The sequence below is a fragment of the Megalops cyprinoides genome, chromosome 13 (assembly GCF_013368585.1).
Source record: "Megalops cyprinoides isolate fMegCyp1 chromosome 13, fMegCyp1.pri, whole genome shotgun sequence".
Taxonomy (NCBI): Eukaryota; Metazoa; Chordata; class Actinopteri; order Elopiformes; family Megalopidae; genus Megalops; species Megalops cyprinoides.
In genome coordinates this window covers 13,758,419-13,776,608 of record NC_050595.1, presented here as the reverse complement: position 1 = coordinate 13,776,608, position 18,190 = coordinate 13,758,419, and the positions used below count along the sequence as shown (strand labels likewise).

At 39.0% G+C, this 18,190-nt stretch overlaps 1 protein-coding gene across 1 annotated transcript in view; it reads right to left on the bottom strand.

Moving 5' to 3' along the window:
- Positions 1-18,190, bottom strand: part of ano3 (anoctamin 3) — a 65,576-nt gene that overhangs the window by 22,919 nt on the left and 24,467 nt on the right. Inside the window, exons 3-11 of the mRNA XM_036543176.1 lie at positions 12,864-12,991; positions 12,259-12,414; positions 11,765-11,865; positions 9,993-10,037; positions 7,721-7,852; positions 6,415-6,521; positions 4,092-4,147; positions 2,045-2,166; positions 896-1,030 (exon numbers count right to left, since the gene is read on the bottom strand). Of these exons, the coding sequence (XP_036399069.1) occupies positions 896-1,030; positions 2,045-2,166; positions 4,092-4,147; positions 6,415-6,521; positions 7,721-7,852; positions 9,993-10,037; positions 11,765-11,865; positions 12,259-12,414; positions 12,864-12,991 (982 nt within the window). The remainder of the gene's footprint in view (positions 1-895; positions 1,031-2,044; positions 2,167-4,091; positions 4,148-6,414; positions 6,522-7,720; positions 7,853-9,992; positions 10,038-11,764; positions 11,866-12,258; positions 12,415-12,863; positions 12,992-18,190) is intronic.

Sequence of the window (18,190 nt, the reverse complement as noted above, 5' to 3'; positions counted from 1 at the left end):
TCCTCAATAGTGCGGTGACAAAAAAGGACTTTTTAATATTCTTACTTCAGATCCAACGAGCCTATCGGACAGTTTGCTTTCCAATCTTGACAATATTCATCAATATGAGTAAATTCAATGTTTGAAAACAAGCAGGGGTCCTATCAATATTGAAATAGGGGAAATACCATTTCATTATTATTTTATATTGTGAACTCCATTTTGTGAAATGTATCATGTTGTAAGCTGAATGTATTGTCTTACACCTATCAAGCAGTTTTGAAAAGCTAACTCCTTAACTATTTTGAGGGCTCCCAAGTAGCTCAGTGGTTAAGGTGCTCCCCTTGAGGTCTATGGCCTGGGTTTGATCCTAGCCGTATTATCCGATGACAATGACCAAGAGCCCAGAACAGTTAGACAAATGAGCTTTCTCCTGCCATGGATATGGATCGGTATGTTGGCAGGGGTACTCATTTCACTGCGTTCAAGGAACCTATGACTCATCAGGCGCCTGCAGGTTGCTCACATGACGTCAGTGAACCCACACTTAAGTGTCAACAGGTACTTAGCTCACTGTAGTATGCTGGGAAACCTGTGGTGTCAGAAATAGTAAGGGTTGGTGTGTGAGTGTGTCAGATTGCATTTGCTACACTCTAGCACTGCTGCATTAGAACAGTGGTTGTCATGGTGAGACAAGCCTCATTTAATATCCAGCTGAGGATCCCAAGAGAGCTACATAGAGGGGAAAGAAAGCATAAAAAATCTAGACAAATTCTGCAGGGTAGAAAATCTTTGATTTGTATTTGAAATTGTGGTAAATATTAGTGGACAATGTGCTCACAGGACAAGTTACTAAATATGATGGGGTGGTGCAGTGGCAGGGTGTGGGAGAGGCTTGGGAGTGTGGACTCCTCACCTCACTTGGCTGGAGTCCATGGTGAAGAGACCGTACAGGAAGACAAAGAGTCCTACCAGGGCAGCGGGGATCAGCATTCCTGTGTACCAGCCCAACCAAGCGAAGTACAGACCGATTTTCTCTCCAAAGTATCGCCTGTGGAGAGAGAAGCATCAGAGTCTTTGTGAACAATTGTTTTTTTATTAGTGTCCATTAGTTTTTCCTTACACCTGCCTCTAAGCAGGGGTTAAAGGGAAGCACTATACCGTACCAATGTATGACTCATTGCTAGTGGGTTGCTGCAGGCTAGAATAGGATAGACGAAAATACATTGTATGAAATATAAATGGATTCCTTGCTTGTAGAAACACAAAAAGCCTACATCTGCACTTATCATCTTCTGAGTAGATTTAAAGTAGGGATATGTCTTTATTAGCTGCAATACTGGTGCAGCTGTATGCTTCAAATGTGTTACAGGACACTTTTTCCAGAGAACCATATCAAATAAGTAGCCTAGCAAAATCAAATCATAAGAGATCCAAGCATTCAGCCATCTCTTTAACGTAGATTTTTTTGTAGCTGTCAAATTTGCTAGAAAGAGTCTTCTGGATTTTAAGGATAAACCCAGCTGAGAAGGATCAGATCTACAGAGAGGGAGACATGCAGGAGAGGAGTCCAACAGAGTTACACAGCAATGGCACAAACACATTGCAAATTGCCAATACAGTTTTCAAAAAGAACATCATAGAAAATGTACCACACACACACTGAGTTGATCATCGATGGTCCATACAAGACATATGAAATAATATATGAAATATGATATAAAAATTCTTCGTGTGTCCAGCCAAATGCTTTACCTGTGGTTTATATTCCTACAGCCTCATTCTACTGACCTTCTAAACTCTTTTTATGATTTTGCTGGGGTTAAACCGATAACCTTATGACATCTGGGGTGTACTCTCAAACCACCAAGCCACTGAAAATGTATTCACAGTACAACACACACAGTTACACAATGACAAACATATACTTAACAGCCACTTAAATAAAAACAACAAAAAGCAGAACATAAAATCAAAATTTCACAGAGAAAAATTATTACTTTAACAGTGCTCATTAACAGAAATCAAGTGTCCCTAAGGTAAGGAAGGCAATGTTTTTGCTTACCTTATGAGGTCCAGTGGTTGGTACTTGTACCACATCCCCCAGCGAGCCCACCTCTCATAGAGCAGGTGTCTGTGGTTCTGGGCACCATGTGTCTTAATGGGATGTCTGCTCTTGTAACCACCCTGACACCCAAACACAGAAGTAACCATTACATTACATCGTCTAGGAAACAAAGAGTGCAGCACACAAAGTGAACTTTAAATAAATCATTTAACATGTTCCAAACATGTTGTTTATTTACTGCACAAGATCACACAGGAGGTGGCTGCTCTGTTGTAGTGACAGAGAATGAATGGTGTCCCCTGGTGGAAGACTCTGGAATTGAAACAGTTCAAGGCAGCTCCCAACAAAATGTTACTGAAGTGAAACCACTACTTCTTCCTCGTGCAATACTGCCTCATGCCTTGTTATTTACTCACATCACCTCCTTTATGATCCTAATCTGTTCCTGGAACCTAATACCACTGCATGATGTGGAAAAATTGTCTGCTATATATGTAAACAGGAAAACACAGAACCAGGTAAATACTTCTGAACACCTCAACACTAGAAGACAGCTTCTGAAGACCAGGTGTAGACATACCAAACAAAAAATGGCAAATATATCCCTCGAACAATCTGATGATACCACTATGAAAGATTACAGCAACAACTGCACAATGGTGCTAGCAGGCTGTGCAGAGCTTACCTACACAAGTTGGATATAAGACATACAAAATAAAAGGATGTGGAAACCTGTCTTGTGGAAACCAATAACAGTGGTCCTTGAGATGTTCAGTGACATTTATTATTTTGTATGCTCTACAAAAGTAGATGTAAATGTCAGCACAGAGTGGCTAGTCACTGGCTAAAGTAACACAGAATTGGTCAATATTTCCAAGTCAAACATTGCTGTTAAGACAAAATTAATGACACTCTCACCCTCTACAAAGACAATGCCCGGTATATGAAGACATCCAACTACATTTTACACAGCCTTTTTCCAAACTGTGCGTATATAATACAATACAGTAAAAATGAAGAAGTGACATTTAAAGAAACTGTGTTGATGTGAAAATTATAGCTATATGCCTGTACAAAAGATCAATGTATACCTGATTTAGAATTCTCATACATTGTTGAGAATTTTAAATCTTTTGTAAAGGCAAATAGCTGAGTAAGACAAAATATAATATACACTGTGTACAGTATAAGGTACACTGTACTACTCTGTAGCACTATAGCACAAGAACAGTATTGGAAGTGTATTCATTTCAGGTCTCTTCACATCACTTGTGGGCAATGACCTGAGTGTTACATGTCCCCATTTAACAATCAGTGGAGTGAAAACTGATTTGAATTTTGTGTCTTATAGGCAGGACTCTGGTGCTCCTGAACAGTCAATTTGTGCTCTATTGTTTCAAAAACTCCAAGGCAGAAGAAGAATTCAGTCCTATCTTTGCCCTCTGGTCAGTAAAATGTCTTTCTCAAAAACATGACAAGCATTGAGATTATTTTCCCATATTAATAAGGACTGCATGCAGCTGTTCAGAGACTATTGGACTATTTTTAGTTACATCTGCATAATTTCTTGAATATACTTATCTGACTGAAGTCATGGAACTAGCCTTGTAAACATACAGTTACAGGTTTTCTATGTGGGGAAATATTAGTCCACACTAGCAAGGTTCTGTAGTTCACTTAAAGTTCGTCAGCCAATATTCTGCTCTAAAATGGTTGGAGTACAGCCTTTGTGTGTCATCCTAAATTGGTGCATTCTCAAACAAAAAAATTAAGATTCTTGTACAGACAGACAGTTCCTGACATAAACTGGAGGATAAATGCCATTTGCTGAAAATAATATCATTGTGAAGGAATATTACAGCAGTATCTAGCCATGAGGCATAAGCTCATTATCAAGTGCTAGAGAGTGCTAATGAATGCTGAAGCAGGGTAATTGGCCCATTGTTCTTAATAGGCATGAAGACAGACCATCTTTATTCATTTTGAGTTTTTCTGTTCACTCTCATGTTATGACGACAATATCCACATCCAGAGATGGTCTTACCTCATGGGGAGGGAAGGCCGCTTCATATGTCCCATTGCCCAGTAACCGACTGATACCTGAAATGGATAAGTGAAGGTGATCAGTAGGATACTTTTTTTGTCTAGCACAATCCATTTTGATATAATGGACCATGCTAGACCATTACAAACATTGCAGTTCCATTACAAAAATTGACTTTGTTGAGATTTGCCCCCTTTCATCTGTGAATGAAGTCAGCTCAACTGCAAACATAAAGTGATTTATGAGTTCCCATGGCATACAACTGTTCAATTATAATGTAGAGGATCATAGCAACCTCACATTGTGACCTGACCCTGACCTATGTGGTGGAGTTCCCGCCTGAAATACACAGCCTTCTCCCTCTACATAACACCCTACCAAAATCACTATTAATAATCTACAAATCTGCACTAAAAATAAAATAAAAAATGCCAGTTCACTAAAGCTACCTATTTCAAAGTGTTTCATCCTACAATGCAATCTATTTTTACTGTAAGCATGAAATACATGCTTTAGAAATGATTAAGATAATCATAAAACAGAAATAAAACAAATTCATTTCAAGATAACACTTAACTGCATATCAGAAATTGTGTATTCTATGGACGCCTTTCAATTTGTAGGCAATTAATTTATTTATTTCAGGATTCTTCCTTTCTAGAGGTCAGTACAGGCCACACCAATATGGCAAGGAAGACTCTGGACTGGTTCTCAGCCCCTTGCCAAAACACAGACACGCACCTTCCCAGGAGCTGACAGATGGAGCGATCAAGATCCGGTCATGCTGACCATAAAAATTAAGCAGGGACAGACAACAAATCGGCAAGGCTGTTGAAAAATGGAGGAAATGTCACTAGACAAAATACTCCACAAAAGTAAAACGCAGGCATACTACAACCAGGAATGATAGGAGAACTTGCCAGAATATCCAATTAGAAAAAGGGGTGCAACGCTCTACCCAGTGCTGATACCCACTACCTCAGATGAACACAAAATGGCCACATCAGAGGTAGCAAGATGAATACCTAGTTTGACTAAAATAATGGTGGATGTTCATGTCAAAAGTGATTGGCTATTCACCACCTGCTACTCGCCCATTATGTTGAGGGGCCACACCCAAACGCAAGACTTTTAACCTACAGGCACAGCAGCTCCACCAACAATTTCCATGTGTCACTGCTTGAGATCTTGAAGCCAGGCAATGCGCAGAACTATTTTTTCCTGAGGAAGCACACTACAAAAAGATTAACCAGGTAGGAGCACCGCAAACAATTTGGATAGACTGTTGCACTGGATTGTATGAGGAACAAAGCATGTGTTTGTAAGTTGAGGTCAGACCACAGCAGAGAGAGAAGAGGCTGTTAAAGTCCTTTAAAAAATGAAGACACAGTCTTCATGAGAGTGTCAGAAGCACGTCAACAGCAATATGATGGTTTCAAGTGAGGACTAATGATATTGACTCATGCACATCTCTGAATTGAATGTAAAATCACTCATCACCACGGTAATAATTTTTGGAAAAAGGGTGTGCAGTCAGCAAATCAGTCAGGTTTTACAAGGACATGCAACCTTGCGTAGGCCAATACAGCTATGTGAAAAGATTTGCTAAGATCACATATGAAAGGCCCTTTCTTTTTAGTTAACATAGTTGGGGATGAGTGGTATTAAAAACTAAACTCCAAAATCCACAATCCAAAAAGCCTATGTATACCCATGAGTGCTAAACTTTGTTCCACAAAACATAATCACACCAGTGAGGGGTAGGAGAAGGGAATGACAGGTACTTCAGAAGGTAAGTACCTCTCCTTTAAAATCCACCAAGATCCATCACCCAAGAGAAAAACTGTCAAAAACCCTTTGGAGAACCTTCATTGAATGTGGTCCTGGAATGCAGAACATTCCAATTCATCAGATGTGCTAAAACCAACAATCAGCACGAAACTGTCAGCTCAGAGACTCCTAATCCCAAAGGAGGGGATAGCGGACTGGGGCAGAAGAACACCAAGGCTAATGTCTCCAAAGGATTCTGAGAGTGCCACACATACAAGCCTTCAGACTCACTAGGGAAAAAGCATTGGGGTTTTACAAAGAGCTGGCAAGGGAAAGCGAGGAAACCAGAACCAGAATTTCTGAGACACTAACACCCCAGGCCTTGTGTCCAATACAAGAGCACTTCAAAAGCCCACAAAGAGGAGACAGAACCACCAGTGATGAGAGAGAGTTAAAGAACCACACAACAGTGATGATGACTTGTAAACAAGAAAGCAAAACTGCAGTGGGGCACCCAAGTGACAGTACTGTGAGTGACCGCTCTCCTCCTTACCCATCTTGGACTTCCTGTCCTCATATTTTGTGCGCTGAAGGACATGGTGGACGATTCTGCTTCTTGTGGAATTGGAGAAGAACGTCTCTCTGTTGTTGATGGTGAAACTAAACACAGAGGGGGAAGTTAAGTCTAACATCACTTCAAAGAGCACCTAGACCTGTTCTCTGTAAATTATCAGCAATTTACCTTACAGCTGTTGGTCAAAATGTTTTTCCTCATTGGAACATGAAATTAATGACAATTTGCCTGGAATCAAAGTCAAGAGGTGACTGAAAAATAATCACGCTAAGACAAATGTACATTTTCAAGGAACACATATGTATTGTTTGGTACCACCAACAGAACACTTGCTATGGGTTTTACTTTTTACCAGATCACTCCTTGGTACATTTTAAGACAGATGGAAATGTATTACAAAAATGCTCTCATTTTCATTGAACATAACCTGGTTTCTGCATAGAATTATCCACAGGCTTTCAGAAAAGATAAAAGACAGGATTTTACATTAGTTGGGCACATCACATGTGCCCCAGTGTGTAGTGTGATTATATATCGTAGTGCATGCTTTCTGTATGAATACCTGTTCTTTGCTTGATAGACAAATGTGAAACAATAAATTGAAACAATAAATTGAAAATTGATTAATATTTTTAGAGAAATACTAAAGTTACTTTTAAATCAATGCTGACAGTCATAAATGAAAGAACATAACAAATTTTTAATAAAAGTAATGAGATGCTATTGGATAACTGAATTCAAATCTGGAGGGCATTGTAGTCCCAGCTGCTTCTGTATTATGTGTTTCATAATCCACTGGCACCATTTCATTGTCTGTCTTCTTTGTAACCATTTTGCCCCCTTCCAATGCACTTAGCTATTTCCTGCACCAAAGAAATTATGAAGACCTCATGAGCTCCCAGTGTGGGGACTGAGGAGAGCCTTCTGAATCCTCACGTGCCACTTGAAAATAAGTGCAAAGGAATGAGAGTCCCTCCCACAGGACAGCAATGACCCTGCCAACTGGATTTGTGTCCTTAAAATACCCATGGGAAACACTTTAGCTAAAACCGTATTACATTAATGTGCGGCAGTTACATAAGGGCAAGTCTGCCATTCTATTTTTTCACAATGTGTAAAATGGACCAAAAATAAACTCCACAGAGGGCATGTTTCTTTGGAGAGTTGGTAACAGACTTACGGAAGGAAGAAGTGGAAGGAAGAAAGGGAAAAGAGTGTGGGCTGTGGAGGGGAAAGGAAGCTGTCAGTCAAAGTGAGGGGTGTAACAATGGTCTAAGGTACTCACTGGTGCATTCTGGCCCTGCTGAATGGAGCAGTGTAGCAGTCTGTCTCCTCCAGGTCAGGCAAGGCCTCCTTGTCGAGCTTCATTGGGTTCCTCGGTAGCCAGCTCTTCAATTGCCGCCATCGTAGCTGGAACCTGTGGGAGGCAGTCAGCGTGTGTAGTGGGTTTGTGTGTGGGACATTTCTAATTCTGTGCTCTACGTGCTTAAAGATTTTCTCAACCTTGATATTCTGCCTTTCACCCACTGTGAAAAATTAATGATCTAGAACAGGGACTGTCAACAAAGGCATGCTTTGCTCAGTGATCATTATAACCCAGGTACGTCCTCATTTTGTTCGGTCGTGACATCTCCAGTGATAACACAAGCCTGATATTCATCATGCAGCAGAAAAAAAATGCAAATGAGGTATTAAAATTCTCAACACATAATGGTTAGCGCTAATGCAGAGGAATGTTATGTGTGCCAAAGTGAAATTTCCAATATCTGTCTCATTGTATTTGCATTATGTGGGAGTACGAAGGGAACGTGGGCTGCCTTTTGAGAAGTAATTTTTACTTCACTGTAGGATGAGAATTTTCATTGCTACAATTCTACGAAACACGCCAGCAACAAGCTGGTCTATTACTACACCAGTAATCTCACAGAACCTAACAGAGATGCAATCTAAACACCATAACAAAAGGTTGACTGCACTCCATTAATTTGTAGGATTTGTTCAAACACAAGCAGTCATTCATCAAGCAAACGTGCCTGTCCACTCTCCATCATATAATACACCTTCCACTTGTTTGGACAATGATTTCTTTATGGCTTGGCCTTCAGAGAGGAAAAAAGAAAAACAAATTTCATTAATGAGTTCATGAGGAGTCCTGCCCAATTTTTTTTTCTTTTATTCCCCAAAGGCCCTCTTACACATCGAGCAGGCACAGCATAGCTACCCTCATCTCTCCATCTCTCTATTGTGTTCAATTAGCAAAGAAATCATCATCTCCAAGAAGCCATTAGCACTATAAAGAGGATTTTAATTTTTTTCCAGGCAGTGATGTCCTTCCTAGTTATGATTAAAGGGTTGTGTGAGAAAGGTTGTTTTGAAGAACAGAACCCATCTTTAGGGAACAACTCAACACGAAGACTGAGTGAGAGTGAGGATGTCGATTATAGAGACAAAAAGTTAATTTAAGGGAATAAACCTAATCTGTCTGAGGGCTGAGAAGATCAAGACAATGAATTCATTATCTTAGGTAACAAGCCACTTACTCTGAATCCTCAATGTGGCTCGCATGTTTAAATCTACATTTGTAAACCTACAAATTGGTGGAGTTGCAATTTATCCTGAAACCACTGGCATGACATAGTTTCACATATACATAGGTATGCAAACCTAACTACACCCTTCTCTATTATACACCTTGACAATATGTAACAATATGTGACGTACCATGGAACCAAGATAGAGATCTATAGCATCTTAACATGAAGCCAAATCGTCCAGGCTAATTAGTCAACCTCTGTGTTCGCACATTATCACTTTTTTTTTTTTTTTGCAGTAAAACATTGATATAGCATGTGAGCCAACAGCACAAAATCATAATGGGACTTTTGTTGCCACGGGCATATTTTAGTGTGATTCATGCAGTAACAATCCCAGAATAATAACACCCATCACGAGTATAAATCGTGGCCATAGACTATGTAATGCAGCTGCTGTAGAAGAAAGGGGATTACTGTATGCAGAGGAAAATCCACTGAGTCAATGTCTGCTCAAAGGGAAAAACAGTTTCTTTCAGACTACTGTACATTGTTTCAGAGCATAGCTCTCTGTTATGCAGAGCCAAGGAAAAAGCTTGCAACAAAAGCAGGTGATTAGACCCTTAGTGCTTCTCTGTGCCTGTCAGTGTGGTTCCATGTGTAATACCCAATTAAAGTGTCAGAACAGTTTCAAACTAGAAATTACAGTCTCATTGGAAAATCTGAACTCAATCAGCGTAAGTCTGAAAAGGCTGCAGTCTAGATATTGCCATTCTGTATAAATTGGTGGTTTCAATGGGACAAGTCACATGAGCACATGACTCTCTGAAGATAACACGCAACCTGCATTCTCTTTGGGCTGTACACTTGCATTGTGTTTACAACAGGCTACAGCAGGTTTCACTGGACTCAGTTTGACGGCGGCTCCAGGGTGAAGTGAGAACAGACTAGACCAGACGAGGACTAGACTAGATCTGCTGACTGAACTTCAAGGAATGCAACTTTGAGAAAACCAGACCTCCATACCTGCCCATGGCCTTGCTTTTCCAGTCAGTGAAGTAACATTTCTTCCTGAAAGAACAAGAGAGGATTAATCACAAGATTTCATACCAAAGAGAGTTGCAGAGTTACACAGACAACAAACAAACAGCACAGAGTAACTGCATATTATTGTTTTGCACAATTAACAATCATCATGAAGTATTAGCAGGTCATTCATTTTCATTTGATTGCATCTAATGATACAGCATGTGCATGTGTGTGCTAGTTTTAACTTAAAAATAATCTTTGATCTGTAGGTTATGATCACAACTATTTAATCCACACGAATCATTTCCTTATAATGAAAATTATTTAATTATGATTTTACATCCACAGGCTTGTTAACAAAGAAAAACAGGTTCTAGACCATTAACATAAACACTTTGGATAGTGAAGTCAGAGGGATTCTGTGTCCACAAATTCCAGAATGTTTTTCAGAATGTTAGACAGATAAGAACTGTGCTGCATGAGAGAAAATGAAGCATGGATCAAAGACATGGAGAAAAAAAAAAAAAAACTCCTTGTTTAACCTTTTTGTCACGTCTAACCAATTGCTGGTAAACTGCCTCGTAAACTGATGTCATTTGTTGTTGACAAGATGTTTAACAGTAAGTGTTCCATAATCAGCTTCATCTAACACAGACAAACATTTTATGACATAAAGTATTGCTGAAGATTAACTAACAAATTTAGTATAGTTATTAAATTTAAAGTATAGTTATTAAAATTAAACATTAAAATTGCAGAGGGTCAGTTTTACAGTATTAGGTTTTGACAGCAATTTTTTTGATGAGAAGCAATCTATTTTTAAGATACGGTAGGAGCTGTTGTTCTGTTTTTGCTGTCTTTCATGTCTTAATTAATAGTGTGACAGACACATTTATAAAACAGTGTTAAGTTTGGGCAGAAAATAAATCATTTTAATACCATTTCCCCAAAATGAATGCTTGTCATAACTTATTATGACTTCATCACCTTGTGATAATGGTTAGAGAACTTGACATGCTGCATCCTATCATTGTTAATGTATTACATTGATTAAGCAGTGCAATAGTATTGCATTCAAGGATTACTTTGGGACTTCACTGCAATGAAAATGTACATCATGGTCCAAATGTTGCTGGCAAATAAGATTCTAATAATATGTTAGAGTTGTGCAATTATAATATATTACAAACAATTACAAAGTCTGTGGTAGCTTTCTGCAAATGTGTGCAAGTATAGGTGGCCAGAAGCGTCTGATATCTGACATCACGTTATGACTATATGATATTTACCACAACCATATTAGGGTGTGGAAGGCTGTGGAACATTGTAGTTGTAACTTCTTACAATTACTCATTTCAGACAAAATATTCTGATATATAGAGGGCTTGCTCTTTTCATTTTATTATTTTCTGTATGCATTATATATTTTTGTACTTTTTAATGCCTTTATGCATTTTCAGGATTATGCATTTATGTGGTGGGGTGGATGTGGTGTTCAACGCTTGTCCAACATAAATAATGGTTTCCCTTGCTAGGTTTTTGCCTCTACAAAATACGGAAATTGCTTTTTGTACCATCTTTCTAATTAACGATTAGTTCAAGAGCCTAAAATATTATTTAATCCCAGCCCTATTCATCCACTAATCCATTAATCCAAGGCCACAGAGATTTTGAGCTAAGGAGCCCTGTAAAGAGTCAGGTCTGGCTTATCTTTTCTCTACCCAAAATGGCCCCCTCCCACAAATGACCAGCCAATTGGACAGGGTTACCTGAAGGGCATCCGGATGTTCATCTGCTCTGCATATTTACACAGGGTGTCCCAGGGGGCGTGGATCTTCACAAACATGATGTCATTGTTGGTCAAAGAGGGCTAAAGAGAAAATGAGACTAATTACTTGGTGGGTAACTTGATATTTGATGAAAAAATAGAAAAGCAATTGAAGCAGTTTTGAAACAATATGTATACGAAACAACTACTGAGAGTTTCTTTAAAAGAAAATGCTCCCATAAGTAATTACTGTGTTCTGAAACTCCGAGAGTGGCAAATTCAGGTGCATGTCCCTTATGGTAAGTTGTACTGAACCCTAACACACCTGCCCAACATGCTATTTCTGTGGCATCCCATTGGAATGACCACAGAAGCACACAGATGTGTTCGTCTCTGTTCCCTTTCACTAAACCTGAAAACACTCTTAGAACACATCTGTTGCTTTGTCAGAGTTTACAGCGTGTTCTTTGGTTGGAGAAATTGTAGAGTGCTTACTTCTTTTTCTAACATAAGTCCTTCAGCGCGCAGGTTCCTCTCAAAGGTGCACCTCTTCTCCACCTGTGGGCTGGACTTCTTGTACACCAGGATGTAATCAATGCGCTTTTTTCCATCTCGGAATAAGAGCCCGGATGGGGCAGCTGGGTTGTTCTCCTGCATAAAAGCCACAGCTGTTTTGGTTTTCATCTTGCATTGAAAACAAAGAAATAAAAATAAGGAAATGCACAGAATCCATATGTAACTATCAGGATTAAAGGAAGGCACCCCAAAACAAAAGCCTACAGAGACATTGCTAAAACAACAGCCTCCCTTGATAAAGCATGGTGAACTACCAGCAGACAGTATTACATTAGCAAATACTACTGTTGCTTTCCAAAGCCCTCAACCTCCAAATAAAGTGGAGTTATAACCACAGTTTGGACAGGAACTGCCTTAAAATCTTCAATAGAAGTTACTTTGGTTTAATTAAATGTCTGAAGACATCACCAATTACCTGTATGTTTCTGTAGTTAGGGTCACATATTGAACAAGAGCTTTACATTATTGAACACCAGATAGACTATCTAAGCCAATTTAGAACTGGTTATCCGTGGGTATGATACCTGAAGAGACTCTGTGCGGGCCTCCAATCTGGCTCTAGTGACATGTTTCTTGATCAGAAGTGACTGGTCCGTTCTACAATCGTAAGCCCCAGCTTCCGACTCCTCGGCATATAGATCCTTGCCGCCTTCTATAAAATACATGGAAAACCAGCACAGTGGCCAGCAGTGTGATCATCCTGTCTGGTTTCACAATGAAATAGAGTTTTATATAAACTAAAATAAGATAAACCCCTCCTCCTCTGGGTAAGGCTGGGATTTTGGACATCCCCTATTTCAAAGATTATTTCATAGACTACTGCTACATGTACTAATATAAATTGTATAAAAACGGTAGTAAATATTATGTTAGTACATTGTCCTCATATATCACATAGTGTGGAAGTTCAGTTTTAACAGGCCAGTTCCTGTAAAGTTTTTATAGTTTCCTCAGACTATATTGGGTATCTCTATGAAATTTGAGTGCTTAAAGGATTTTTATTTCACTTTTTCATTTCATTCATTCACATGAACAGTAAAGATTACCAGAAACTGCCCTGAAAACTGCTCTTTCCATTATGTAGCCAGCCAGATATCACAGCTGTTAAGATAGCATTGCTTCCACATATTGTTCCAACAATATGTGAGTAACTGAGTAGTTAGCAACTACACAAACAGGGACCATACCAGCTGATCATCTCCAAAACATACATGAATCTTACCAGGGGTACAGTCTGACCTAGTAAGTGAGGTTAAACCATCCATATGGAAGATTTCAGCACTGTAGTGATTTTATGGAGAAAATAATGGTGTTACTTTAGCTCACCTTCAATCCTTATCCAGGAAAAGACATTCATTAATTTTGCCGTATCTTCATACAACTGATGATTTTACTGATGAAGCAATTTGCTCAGCATAATGAAAGTTACACAAAGACTCAATTGCTCTATGATTATATGTACAAAAGCCTTACTGATACTGACACCTGTGTGTAGCTTGCCTCTACTGTACAGCCTTTACTTCAGTATCCAATCTATAGATCCTCCAGAAATAGTGTCTGGGAAGAGGAACATTAACTTTTCTGTGCTTGCAGGAATTAATTGATTAGGCTCAGAACAAGAGATTCGGAATGAATGCAGCTGTTTACTATCTTCTTACCCCCTTTATAATAGCATGAGCCCAGGCAAAGCTGAGCAATGACCTTGACAGGCTCCATGCAGCTCCAGTCTTATTTATTATGGCTTTCACCTCCCCATCAATGTATCACATAACATCCTCTCAGAGGCTGAACAGAAGAGGCTCCAAAACTACAAATGCAACGGTCATTCCGTGACCCGCCTGCTGTCGTCATTTCTTTTGCTGATTGATGTCATCCTTTGTGGACATCGGCATTCACTTTTTCTTTCCTTGAACAGTGACACAACCTTCAGTGTTTGCCAATAAATCTGCAATCTTTCAGTAACCATGAGTGCATGGCTTGCTCTTGCCTGTCTTTAAGCATTTCATAAAAAAAAAAAAAACAGAATCAATGCTTGGGTACATGTACCTAAAACAGAATTAAGCATACTTCATACCTGATTTATAATGAATTTCAAAAATGGGACACACTGCTAGAATACAACAGTATGGTTCTATTAATTATTATTAATACAATATTAACAACCAAGGCTGTCTTTAACTGACTGCTGCCTGATCACATATATCAAGAACCAAGAATGTACTTCAGTATCTATGAATGTGTTTGCTAGGTACCTACAGTGTCTGCTTGGATGGTGCAATAAATCACTCTTACAAAGGCCATTGATTTAGCATGTGTCTGGTATATTCAACTGAACACTTTCCTTGGGGTTAATTCTTAGGTATTCATTGACCCGAAAATATTGCAAGGCTCCTGTTAAATATATATATATTTCAAATGATCAATTTTAACCTCTACATGCTTTTTCACACACCAGCTGAGGTGCCCTTTAGATGACCCAGCTACAGCAGCCTTGTGCTGTAGTAAGTCTTCATCTGTAATTGGAAAAGCCAAGGAAAGGAGAGAGGCACCTCTGTAGAGAGTCTCCAATATATAGATTTCCTACATTTTCAGAAAAAGAAATGATTCTCCTCATTTTTCAGCTTTCAGCTTTGCAGTTCTGACCAAGTACAGTAGTACTGAAAAATATTTAAAAATGGTTCACTACATAATCAGTGGAATCCCTTCAACATGAATACAAATACAAACGAAAGGACACCCCAAAAATTAATGCAACAGAACAGACGTCCTTTTAAGCATGCATTGGTGAATGTGTGATATGTCTGCTCTAGACTGAATGATTACTATTGCTGGTGAAGTAGCAGTTCTTGTTGTGTCTGCACTTGGTGAGCCACAGCTTGTGAAAGAACAGCGATTGCTATGATACGTACGCAACGTTGGCGACCACTGTGATGATGCAGGGATTACTTTGGTGCATTTCCTTGCATTCTGATTGTGCTAGAGCAGCAATCGCTGCAGCTGTGGGAAATACTGGCTGTGAAAGAAGAGGGTATCCTTGCCGCAGAGTCGCTGGAGATCACAGGCTCAGCTGATGAATAATGCAGGAGTGAGGAATCTTGCTATCGGACAGCTACTCTGGAGTCTGCTCTCAGAGGAGTGCACCAATACGCATTTCCATATTAGTGGCAGTAAGGTAGCAAGTTATAAAGAAAAGTGAAAGCCAGACAGACATTTCATACACAATGACAAAGCATTCACAGAAATGAGACACATCACGCATACCTGCAGTGCCTCTTACATTTAATGTAGAACTGATTTAAATTCACCAAATGATGCAGGTGTAATTAAGCTACCGGGCAGTTGTCAGTGCATCAAGTGTCGTACACCGTTTATTAGTGTTTGGATGTATTTATGGTGATAATAAAAGTAAGTTATTCAATTAAGTCAATATGGATTCAATACAATGGTAATTAATATGTATGTATATTATGTATGTCAATTGTATATGGTCAAATGACTGCAGACATAAAATCACTGACTGTTTGTCCCATCTGCCTTTATATTCAACTGTCCAATCTTGTGATACACTGAAAATTAGCAAATAAATTGCCTTACAGTATATTGCCATTGCCATACAAACACTGATAGTTGCTTTGCCATGCTTTTCAAAAAAAATCTGAATTAACACTCCAAGCATTCAACAGGCATGTATCAATGATTTATAAATGTGATACTCTGATACTTATTGACAGAACAATAAAACTGATACAGCACAGTACTACACAGATATATATAGGCCACTGCTTATATCTGTACTCTAAGCAGATAAGGGTTTCATAAAAAAATAAAAACAATGTTTTTGTTTAAAACAATACACTATTTTGTCAGCTTTGCCACCCAAAAGGCAGTGGATAAAGGAAGAGAAAAGTAAATGTCACTGAACAATTCTATAACACTGGCTACTGGAAGTTAGAAGATTGAAAAATGAAAAAGTAGGCTATTGTGGAAACAAAGTGAAATATCACTCAAGCAATTATTCAGAGGTGTTAGGGCAAAGCAATAAGAGGATTTCAATTATATATACTCCCCATGGCCCCTGTGGCACAAGGGAGGTATCGGACTCTTAAGTGAGCTGTATTTGAAATGCCTGCTGATGTCAGAAGGTTGGTATCATCACCTTCATTATTACCATCATCTGGTTTTTTAAGTCCAGGGAAAGACTGTGATGAACTTTTTATCTGCAAAAGAGCTCATTAAGCACAAATTATGTTGTTAACAAGGACTCTTTTCAGAATGATGGTCCTTAATAGTACAATCGTTTGGCTGGGACCCAAATCGTTTTAACCCCTTGATCATTCTAGATTCTTCTCCCACAGTTCCTGTTTTGGGGTCTTATTCAGGCACAGATCAATCCACCAATCTGGTGTGTACAGGTGCTCTAATGGCACTTTTTCCTCCTGGGGAGAGAGCCATTCCTCCCTCACACTGCGCAGACTAGGCACATGAACCTGACACTGCAAGACGAAGGCTTGCCTGTAGGCTGGTAAGTGTTTATACTCCCAAACTGAGCCAATGTTTCACTTCTTCTCAGATTTATTCAGTGGGTTCCACAACAAATCACAAATCAGTTCAAATTTGAGTAATGCCCTCCCTGGCAGTCAGGAGCACGGCTCATTCCTAGGCATGAGATAAAATGTGACAATATCGCAAAATCAGAAAATGACCTAATGTTTTTGGGCCCTGAGAACATACCATAAAATCAAATTATCACATGAATTGCTCCAATTGCATTCCCTGTGTTAATGGCTAAAGTGTACCAACATTTTTGTTGCTTGTGTGATAAGCATTCATTGTGTATTGCCATGATGACCCTTTTTAATTGCTCTGGGGAAGAACGTCTGCCAAATAAATATGAGCAGATTGCGTATATGTATTAAAATGGAGCTGGAATGTGAAACTGTCCGACTGCCCTTCTTTTATCAAAAACGAACACATCCCCACCAAATAGCTGCCAGTCTTCTGAAGTACTTAAGAATGATTTCACTAAATAAATACTGTTAAGGCTTTGCCCATTTTAGGGAATTCAGTAAGCTGAAAAGATTGGGCTAAATCACCAGTTTGAATGGATGGTTCCCCATAATTACAGTGATTATGTGCCATGCTCAAACGCACTCTGCATATAATTTGGGCTGTTTATTGGAATCACATGGTTATAATCATGCACATGTTGTTTTGTTTCCAAATAAATGAGGATAACTAATGAGGTATTTCTACTAATATGTTTCCAAACAACCTGCTGTATCCAAACCAGGGAAGAACCAAGTATCATTAAGATGCTCAAAGACTTCAGAACGATTTACTTTAGATTCAGTGTAAGTCCAGCTGATTACATAATTGATTCTAGGAACAAGATTACACTAAATTGTCTGGGAAGAATTAATTTACTGAAGCTTGTTGAAGTTGTCTAATGCAGTCTGACTTCATAAAACATTGAAAAACAAAGATTTAGCTTCTGATCAAAACATCAATAGGTTTTCGCTGTGTTGCAATCAATGCTAAATCTTCTTGGCTTCCGAAATGAGCTGGGAATTGACTGAAAAACTGAATTATACACTTGTAAATAAAAGATGAGCATGTTAATTCAGACAGCATCAAACAGTCAATATCAATCCTGGAGCACAGGGGAATGGAACAGGATAGTTTGGACAAAGCAGATAAACTGGTGGACCTTCAAAGGGCAGTGAACATTCACTAATAAAACATTCTACTGTTTGATATCAGATAAGAAGGGACAATGCTTCATTCCTTTTGACAATACCACAGAGTGCTGCCCAATCATGACCCAGGGTGGCTTCTAGAGGGTAAATTCCAA